Source organism: Papaver somniferum, unplaced genomic scaffold (assembly GCF_003573695.1).
Source record: "Papaver somniferum cultivar HN1 unplaced genomic scaffold, ASM357369v1 unplaced-scaffold_135, whole genome shotgun sequence".
Classification (NCBI taxonomy): domain Eukaryota; kingdom Viridiplantae; phylum Streptophyta; class Magnoliopsida; order Ranunculales; family Papaveraceae; genus Papaver; species Papaver somniferum.
The window spans coordinates 5,205,052-5,216,157 of NW_020622713.1; the positions used below are offsets into that span (position 1 = coordinate 5,205,052).

Below are 11,106 nucleotides of genomic sequence, written 5' to 3' on the forward strand. Positions count from 1 at the left end.
CAGAGGTGTAATTCTTACGATGAAGTGAGCAAGTCTTGCTCATTCGATGGATTGTTGAGTATTGATTGTTGAACCAATATTCCTTGGTTTGAGCAAATATTTATCATCTGAGCAAGTGTTGCTCATGTGATGAATTGTTGAATATTTGATCGTCTGAGCATATGTTGCTCATCTGATGGATTATTAGCAGCGTACCAAAAATATTAATTAGAATACTGGTCGTTGAACCGAGCATAATTAATAAAATTAATGACCATGAGGCCGTCGTAAAATTATTAAGGTGGGAATCTGGAATGATGATCCTTGGATTCAGAAACCCTAATTTGATCAATTGATGATCAATTCATGGTTCGTCAGAAGTTTGACCATGGGACGAAGGAGGGAGCGACTACATGGGACCATGGATCAACCATGTAGTGTCCATATGCTCACGTGATCAAATACGAAGAACTCTTGAAGAGTTGACGATTTGTTGGTGGAAGAATGATTAAATGCCGGCTTAATCATTTATTCAAAAATGCTCGTCTGAGCCTTAGGTGAGAAAACCTAATTAATCATGACGAGGAGAGGGACCGACCATAGAGTCATGAAACCGGCTCTGGGTTGTCACGTGACCGCATGACGATCACTTCATGAAAATCCAAAGTGTTTGGAAGAGTTTTGGACCTAATACGAGCAATTGTGCAAATTAGGTCAAAACTGTGAAAATTGACGGGACCGGCTTCCGTGAGCCAAAGAGACGATCGTAGTTGGTCAAGATAGCGTACTCGTGTCCCTAAGGCGTCCGCGTCTCAGTCCTGAGAATTTTGATATTTTCTGGCGTGCAATTGAGCATCCATTCGAGAAAATATGCCAAAATTAGGGTTTCGACGAAACTGAGGAAAACACCATGAGATGATGAAAATAATTATAAAATAAGGAATGAGGAGGCGTGGGACCGCCGTGGTCAAGGCATGGTCGGCCGGTCGTGACCACGGTCCCGTGGTGCCTTTTCCTTAAGTTTATAATATTTTGATGATTTTATGAAAAATTCATGAATTTTGAGAAATTTGATGAATTTAGGGAGTTTCCATGAATTGAAGGAGTTTTCATGAGTTCAGGGAAGCAAAAAATATTAAAATAATAAAACAAGGGCGTGTGGGACTGTGGAAGGCATGGACAGCCGGCTAGGGCCAGGTCCCACGAGTTTCCCTAATTTTTTTAATATTTTTAGGTATTTTGATGATTTGAGGGAATTTTTCCTAATTTGAGAGAAATACCATGAAATCAAGGAATTTTATGAATTCAAGGAAGACTAATAATAAAATAATAAACAAAGGGGCGTGTGGGACCGGTTAGGGCATGGCTGGCCGGCCAAGGCCCGGTCCCACAAGTTTTCATAATTTATTTTATTTTATTATTATTTGATGATTTGTGCAAAAATACCCTGAAATCAAGGAGTTTTTTCATGAAATCAGAGAAATTATAATAATAATAATAATAATAAGATAATAAGGAACTGTGGGGTGTGGGGCCGGTCGGGACCAAGGCATGGCCGGTTGTCCAATGGTCACGCCCCACACTCCTTTCCTTAATTTTATATTATTTTTTATGAATTTATGGAAGTACCATGAAACCGAGGAGTTTCCTCGAGACGAAGGAGATTCGATAAAATGAGAGAATTTTCATCAAATCATGAAAAATAATAAAAATGCATTAAAAATATAAAACTGGCGTGGGATTGACCACGACACGGTCGGTTGGTCGTGTGTCCGTGCTCTCAGCACCCTGGTCAATATTTTTAATTATTTATTATTTTGTTCTCTATTTTGCATAGGTTCATCATTTCGTTGTATTTTGAAATACTCGTTCGTGTGGTGACTGTTAGTGTATCGTCGTTGGATACACCTTCACCATTTGAATCGAGGCTTACTTAGAGGTAGCTCAGACGCCCGGTTGTTGATTATTTATTACTAATTGTGGAATTCGGTGGAGAATAATTCACAAAACTGAGCAATAAGATGTTTATTATTAATTCATAGGATCAGCTGAGGATTCGACTACGAATTCAGAATAATAAAGTGAGCATTACCATTCCATGGGATTGTAGATTCGACCATAGAATCAGAGTAATTAAGATTTATATATTACCATTTATGAGACCAGTTGTGAATTCAATCATGAAATCGGAGTAATGAGATAATATAGTTATTGCTATTCTATGAGATCAAGTTGTGGATTCGATCATAGAATCAGAAAAATTGTTATTGCCATTCCATGGGACCAGTCGTGGATTCGACCATGGAATAGGAGCAATTAGGAATAATTAACTTTGTGTCTCTATACTAGCAGAGCAAGCTGTCTAGGAGCATTAATTATCCCGATATGAGCTTGTCGGTAAGTCATATCCTTTATATAGTCAGGGTAAACTCGTTGTTTGTTCCTGAAGACGTTATCACTCTATACTAGCAGAGCAAGCTGTCTAGGAGCCGTCCATCACGTGATGCTATATAGAAATAATCACTGAAAGTATTCAGTATTCATGATATATGCCGATGTCCAGTCGTGAGACTACATATCCACATGTACTCTGAGAGAAGGTACTCTCCGTTGAGAATTCGATGAGAGACCTGTGTCTCGATACTCGCGTCTGATTGCTGAATCAGATCTTCGTATAATTATGAGTTTGCGAATTTAGCCTTTGTCGAAAATCCACCATCTACAACGAGACTGCACCCTAAGTGGGGTTTTCTTCAGGCCGAGTGCAGTATAATCCAAGACTTGTCAAGAATGACAAAGTACGCTTCAAACGTCCCTGTCGCTCTTTACTCAACCGTGTACCTCGGCGCCTTGATCAGATCTGCACTCCTTGGGAGAGTCCTTATTACCTTAGTCGCCCAACCTAAGTCATATGCTTAATCTGAGAATCCAAGGTGCCTCTCCCGGATGGGCTTTATTGACCCCAAATCTCCATGACTCAGGTTCCGGTGGCGGTGTAGCCTTTCCCTGAGCCATGCAACAGGTACCCCCTTATATGACGTACTTTAGGTCTTACATTTGCCTCTTGCGGAATTGTATTCGCGAACTAGGGTGTACGCCATAAAGGTTCGCCTCTTTCTCTTTTGTCATTTTTCTCTGATTATCTTCAGTAAAATTCATTATCTCTGCGAGAGTCTCGTATATCATCATATTGTATTTGCATTTCGCAATCTCAATTTTGTCATTCAGTAAAATGTATTCTTGAGAATTTTACTAATTGCGAGAGTGTCGCAACAACTTAATCATTCATACATTTCCTGTTTTTATTACCTTTGCCATCCTCTGCTTCTTTATTATTTTTTACTACTGCTTCCTTGGTAGTAGTATGTTCATCATTTTTATTTTGAGCTAGCATTAGTTTCGCAACATCTCTTCTTCTTTTCTTTCAATTGCATCCACCGTCAACCTCTCACTTCTCTGTGTATCTTTGATTTTGTGTCGCCAGTTTTTCTTCTTGTTTGCTCTTCCTTCGCAAGATTCTATCTTAGTTTCGTAACACCTCTTTCCTTCAACCCAATCTCCCTTTATGATTCGTACACCACTAGGTTGAGGGAATTTGATGCACTGGTGGAAAGTTGAAGCTACACCTAGAATCCCATGTAGCCAAGGTCGACCAATTAACGCATTGTAGGGTGATTCTACATCAACGACACAGAATAAGATTTCGGAAGATATTCCCTTCAATGGAATTCGCATAGTAACCTCCCCTTTAGGCTTGTTAGCAGTACCATCAAAACCATATATCTTATATATTGATGGTATAAGATCATCATCTCTTCCTCCCGTAGTTTTATAAGTATGATAAAATAAGATGTTCACAGAGCTTCCAGTATCGATTAGAATTCTATTAATTTCCCATGAATCTTCAGCTTCATCTTCTTTCGGTTTTGGATTAATTTCTAATTTTACTACCAATGGATTATCATGCACCTCTTCACCTTCGGGAATATCTTCTGCGGTAAAAGAAATGATCTGTTTCTGTCATTCCTCTAGTGGCGAGATTTTTGCAATATTCATAATTTCTCTTCCATCATTATCTCTTGCGAACACTCTACTCAAAACATAGTCATGAAAATCTCCGATTGTCTTATATGAATGTACGATAGAGTGACAGAATAGATTCTTTGCTTTTGCACCAACTTATATGAAGAATGTTTCCTTCTTTTTCATCGTGTTTACTTTGTGATGCTCTGGTGGTGGTGGTAATGGTTGAGATTGTGGGTGCCCTACCAAAAAGCGGTTTAGTTTTCCTTGATCTATCATTCTCAAAATAATTCTTTTTTACATTTCTGCAATTATTTGTTGTATGTCCATGAAAATGATGATAAGAACAAAACTCATGGCTTCTGTGGTTTGGAGGTGGTTCCGTTCCCATGTTCCATGGTGTTGGTATATTCTCCATCAAAATTATAGCTTCCCATATTTTCTCCACACTTGCATTTAGAGGTGGCATCTTGATTTCTTCTCATACTACCTTGTGACCTCCTTGTCCTCTATTATAGTTTTGTCTTTGACCTCCATAAGTTTATTGTGGTTGATCGAGTCTTTGAATCTTGTTATTTCCATCCCGATTGTAGAAATGTCTTTCTCTTTCATACTCATCTTGATCTCGGCTTCCCATAGCCACCAGTTTATGTTGATTTTTACCCGTCACCTTCTCTTGTTGTACTTGCGAAGTATTCTCTACTGTGTTTATTAGTTTAGGTAATAAGCTTGCATTCGCTGTTTGTGAGCTGGTGTTCGCAACTTGATATGATTCCATTTCATTTTGCCTTTCCTCTAGAGCAATGTATTCTTCTTGAAGTTCTCGCAATTCAGTCATTGTGATCGTATTCTTGACTCTGAAAATTTGGACATACAATAGGTTTGTTGCAAACATAGCATTGATAAATGATAATATAAGATATCTCTCATCTACACGGTTAATGTGGGCAAATTGCATTTCGGTGGTATTCCTTCTAATTGTACTTCCCTTATAAATGGAGTTTTCACAGCTTCTTTTACAACTTCATCCAATTGTCTTCTACCTACTTTTACTCTATTATTTAGCATTCCTCTCATTTCTTCTAACTCTTTCAAGATTTGTTTATTTACACCTGAATTTTGATCCATTGGTCTTTTTAATTTCGCCTCTCTTCTTCTGCATTCATGTCTTTTTTCTCTCACGAAATTTTGCATTTCTTCTTCATTATCCTCATCTTGTCTTCTTCTGTGAGTTTCTTCTTCATCTCTATCTTGAATTCGCAAATGATTATGTCTTTCATTTTCTCCATCATGATTTTGTTCATTTATTATTAATTCCATTTGCTTCCTTTCATCCATCCTCTTTATTCTATCATACTCTTCATTGATATTACCGTTATTCCGGTTTTGTGTACGCCTATTTTCTCGATTATCGTGATTGTTATGAAGAATTGTCTCCTGAATCTCTTGTTCTTCCATTTCCGCTCTCAATCTTTCACGTTCGCAGATTAAACGTGCTTGTTCAGCATAATGTCTTTCAATTTCTTCTTCAATCGTCTGTTGATTTCTTTGAGTTTCTCTTTCATGTAAAATTCTTCCTCCTTCCTCTCGATTTCCTTTGCCATCTTGGTCATTTCGTCCCTGACGTTGTCCGTTCTCTTGATTTCTACCATTTTGCCCATCATCAAAAGTTTCATTTTTTGGAACGTAACGATCATCAGCTCTTTCTCTATTTTCGCGATATTCTTCATTAGGATTTGATATTTCTTCTTGAATATTGTTTCCAGCATTGATTGTGGGTGAGTTTCGCCTTATTTCTCTTCTAGTCGATCTTGAATATGATTTTGTAATACTTCTCGATCTTCTATTCTGTAGTCTTATATTTCCATCCTCAATTCGTGATTTTGCCTTGTTAGATTTGCACGTTCTTCTACCTCAGCTCTTCTTTCTTCATGTATTCTTCGTCTCAACGTTTCTAACGCTCCAATTTCCTCATCTCCATGAATTATTCCTTCATCTGCTTCTTGATTTCTCTCTACCTGTCTATGGTTTCTGTTTTGTTGCTCTTCTTCTACTTCTTCTGCCGAATTTGATTGCCAAGTGTGTATACTCACCCTATCATAATCTGTATTCCTCTCTTGTATTAGTGTTTGTTGAATTGGTGGTTGAATTTGATTTTCTCTATTACTTCTCATTCTAGTAGATTCTCCCATTTCACTTCTTTCTCTCCCAGCAATTCTCTTGCTTCTTCTAACAATAGTCGGTTGTTCGGATGTATTTCTTCTTCTAGCCATTTCTTCAATGTTAACAAATTGCAAGAAATTATATTAAATTCTTAATCAATCACTCTAAATCTTCACAAATCTCAATATTAATCTTCAATTTTTTCTAGAATAATCTTCAATATGTTCCCTGTTTCTAGCGCCATTATGTAGTTGCAGGAAATCCTACACTACACCCCTCATATGATTTCATTATTACTCAACTCATTTTTAGATTTACACTCTTAATTTTATTGATCAATCTTTGAATATTCTTACAAGAAAGATAAAGGAATCAAGAATGACCTCTGCTCTAGACTTTCTCTCTCCTATTTACTTGTTTCTTACTCAAAAAAGATCTCCCCCTCCTTTTCTCAGTTGAACGACTATTTATAGGAAAATACATAGTGGATGATAGCTAATCTGTCTTTTATTTTCGGATATGGATTGCGACATTCTCGCAACCTTACAAATGTTAATCTCGCAAATTCTCTAATTCTCGCAGGATCATCACATCTTTCTCATGATTTTAGCTGATGTTGTTTATTATATCATTTCTGAAATTGTTCTGCGATGTTGTTATTATGTGTTGTTGATAATTTCGCTGAAATATTATTGCTGCGAGATTCTGATCCTACAAAGTGATGGATGGAAATTTAACACCGTTAGTTGTAACTAAAAAGACCTAAAATTCCTTTGAATCGGTTATTGTGACCCAACCAGATGTGTGTTGACTCTGTATACGTCACCCATAGTGCGTACGTGTCACTGCTTATGTGGCACTCTTATCTTCTTCTCCCTAAATGAACATCTCTACAACCACATAATTCTGCTTCTCTTTATTTTCAGATCTGAAAAATGGGTGGTGGTATGAATGATAAAGCAAGTACTTCAAGTAGTATGATATTGTGTTTAATGTGTGAAATGGAATAAGATCATGAAACAAAGGCATGTCCATGGGTTTATTCAAGGTGCAAACATGTACCTTGTAATGGAGTAAGAGCTTTGTTGAGGTCTAAAACAGATGTAAGTAATGGAAAGTTGTTCTTGAAATGCTTGAATCCTACCTGCAACTACTTTGAGTGGTTTTCTCAAGCTTCTTCCCATTCTTCAACACTTCCAATCAAGCTTCCACCAGCTCATGGTTGTATTGACTGTGGAGAAGACAATCACAGTGTTACAAGCTGTCCACTGAAGCTTCAAAAATGCTTTAAAGACAACTGCAACTCTCAATTAGAACTGAAGATATGCAAAAATCAACATAATTTCAACATATCATACCTTGTGTGCAAGAAGAAATCCCGTGATGCATTCAGATGCGCTTCAGATGCTCTTGTCATTGAAAGCAAAGAAACAATGAAGGGTAAAGTGTATGAAATATGCAAGGAATTTAAGAAAAATCTGAAAATGTAGCCTGCAACAATTTTATAATAAATTTATTTTAATTTCAGAACTTGCATTGTCTTACAAAAGCATCCATTCATCCATTCACAAAAGACCATAACCAAATTGAAACACAAAATCAACCATATTGTTCAGATCCAGTCACAACAAAAGAGACCAAATAAACATAGAATCAGATTTTCATGTACTTCTTTGGTTTCTTCTTTCCCTTTGGATCTGCAACTGTGAAGGTGACTTTGTTGTTGACAGATCCAACATGTTTGTTAGTTTGATTGAAAGCAGGTTGAGAACAAGCCTTTCTCTTACTCCCTTGGCCTGATTTTGCAGCACCTTGTTTAGAAGATTCAGCAACACATGTTTTGGAACTGTTGTTGTTCTTCATTCAATCCTTAACAGTAGTAGATGCACCTGCAGAAGCACTAGCAACTGGTTTCTTTCTGTTGTACTTTCTTTTTGATGGTTCAGGGACATAAGGTGTTGATGTTGAGCCATCAACACAGGTTCTAGGCTTGTTGCCCTTTGTATTCTTTCCAACCTCTCCACCACCACAAGTTACTGCATAGTGACCATAAATTCCACACTTCTTACACTTTCTCATTTTCTTCACACTTCCAGCTTCATCATAAGAAGGAATCCTCTTCTTCCTTGTCCTTCCAGTTTTCCTTATGATAACAGGACGATTGATGAACTCTACCAGTATATTCTACACAAAGAAAGAAAGAAATAGAAGATATCGGTTAAGATATGAAACCCTTAAAGGTTGTGTACTATATAAAGCATGTATGAAACCCTAAAAGAATCTTTGTTATTATTAAATATTTATTGCACAATAATCAATATCTTTATCTTTAATAAAACTAATGCTCTTACCCAATCAATTTCAGCTGACAGTGGTTCAAACTCTGGAGCATATGTCTTTTTGTAGTATTCCACACTATACACAGGGTCACAGTAGCTACAACATGAAATCAGACAAGCAGATCCAAAAATTATCAGTTTACAATCAAACTTGAGCAAGGAAAAATAAAGGGAACATAACAAATCAAAACATGGGAATGAAACTATGGAATGAAAAGAGAGTGTGACTTACTCAGCCCAGTTTGGTATCAAAGGTGTTAAAGCACATACATCATGTTGACATGGGAATACCCTCAGCTCCCACTGCAAACAACTACATGTCTTTTTGGGAAGATCCACAATAAACACAACATCATGAACACTCCTGACCTCATACACCTTTCCCCTTACAGCTCCAATCAACTCAAACAGATGATTTAAGTCCTGCATCTTTGTAATCAGCTTCATTGCCTTTGGAACTATCTGATCATCCTGCCACTTTTCACTTTCATTCCTCCTCTTGAAGAAAAGACCCATCACCAGTTTATTATACATTTGTGCAAGTGTAATGATAGGCTTATCCCTGAAGGGCTTGGCCATGTTGTTGAAATATTCTGAGAAATTATTGTTAATGTGCTCACACTTGCTATCATTTGAGAAATGAGACCTAGACCAGCATTCAGGTTTTTGAACTAGGAGATACAATGCATCTTTTTCATCCTCGGCAAACAATTTATCCATGTGTTGCTAAAAACAAACATAAATAGTATCAAACTCATGTTTGTAATACTTGCAATTACATTATATTGTTTTGAGAAATGAGCAAACCTGGTAGTGTCTCTTCTTGTAACATTTGGCAGCATTCCAGAAATGAGTGTGTAAGCTGTATGACATGAAATACTTCTTGAAATTCTTCATCAAATGTCTGCCAACTAGCCAAGTAATAGTTAGTCATTGAACTGATATTATTAGGAAATAGATTAACAATAATATAATATTACCTGAAATATAAATAGTATAACATTACCTGAAACATAATCTCTGCTCATCCAAGCAAAAGTATTTGTCACAAGCTTCACTAATCCCCTTATGCTTGTCTGATATAATGGTGAAATGCAAGTCTTCACCCAGTATAGCTTTCAAGTCTTTGAGAAATATCTTCCAATTCTCAATGGTTTCATTCCTACACACCATTATACCAAGAGGAACTAAACCATTCTGACCATCTAGACCTGTTGCAGCCAGTAACACACCACCATACTTCCCATATAAATGGAAAGCATCCAATCCAATGATTTTCCTATATCCAACCAAGAATCCTTCTATAGCAGGCTTGAAGCAGAGTGTCATTGACAAGAATGTGTTGTTTGTGCTTCCATATGAGAAACTAGCTACACTTCCAGACATTTTTTCCTGCAATTACAACAAAGTAATGTTAATGCCATATAATTTGTAATATTAAGTCGTGTTGCTCTAACTAAAGACAAACATTAACAAACAAATAATAAAACAATGTTACCTTCACCATTTCACAGAATGCAGGAATTTTCTTGTAATGCTCCTCATAGCTTCCATAAAGATTCTGCAACACAATATTTCTTGCTCTCCAGGCTGTATGGTACTTAATGTTCACCTTCATTGTTTTGTTGAACTCATTTTCCAATGACTCAGGATCAGGGATGTTGTTTTTGTTGCCAAGAGTCTCCAACCTTTCCATGTACAAATCAGCTACAAATGTTGGATTTGCACATTTGTTCTCCCCTTTAACATTTTCATTGCATGTGTGCTTCAGATTCCAACTTCTCAGAGTAAATGAAGTTCCTTCACCCTTCATAATTCTTCTATAAATGAACATAAGACACTTGGTATTCTCATGATGAATGCACTTTACCCTAATCTTGTAATTGTTTGAATCACCAAACTTAACCTGATATTTATGCTTTACACAGTAGCCTCTCAAATGCTTTCTTGCTGACAAACTTGTTTCCCTTCACTAGGCTGTAAGGATCCACTTGTTGAAAAGTAACTCCCTCAGGGAACATCTCCTCAGCTTCCTCCTCCTTAAAATGTTGTGCATGGTCTTCCTCAAACTGGGTGTTATCATGAGGCTTTGAACATTTAGGCCCATCAGTCTTGTTGCTTTCTGATACTATAAGTTCAATCCCATCAGTCTTGTTGGTTTCTGATACAAATTCCCAAAAACAAATGATTCAGTTAGAGTTCAAACAAACATAACAAACAAACAAAAATAAGAAAAACAAAAGACTACAAAAAAAGACAATTTACCTTCTTCTTCTCTGTCAGAGACCAAGTCCCCATAATGGTCCTCTACAAAACCACAGAGACAAGTGCATTAGTATTACACAAATCTAAAAATAAAACCCAAAATTTTAAAAAAAGACAGAAGCAATGAATTACCTTCCTTGTCATTCTCAACCTCCACCTCCCCAAAGTTTGGATCACCACCATCATTTTCAACATCATCACCATCACTTGCAGCATCCTTATCATCACTTGCCCATCATCACTTCTCTCACTTGCAGTACCATCTGAAAGATACCCATTCTCAACTTTTTGTAGAAACTTATTGTAACTCTTGATATCTTTCTCTTGACTTTATTTG

General features: G+C 36.9%; 1 protein-coding gene across 1 annotated transcript; it reads right to left on the minus strand.

Annotated features, from left to right (window-relative positions):
- Nucleotides 1-8,028: 8,028 nt before the first annotated feature.
- LOC113334022 lies at nt 8,029-10,317 on the minus strand. The gene is made up of 6 exons (XM_026580373.1): nt 10,003-10,317; nt 9,511-9,896; nt 9,312-9,408; nt 8,737-9,230; nt 8,517-8,601; nt 8,029-8,349 (listed from the first exon to the last, which is right to left on the minus strand). The coding sequence occupies exons 1-6, from the start codon at nt 10,315-10,317 to the stop codon at nt 8,029-8,031; spliced, it is 1,698 nt and encodes a 565-aa protein (XP_026436158.1).
- Nucleotides 10,318-11,106: the final 789 nt, after the last annotated feature.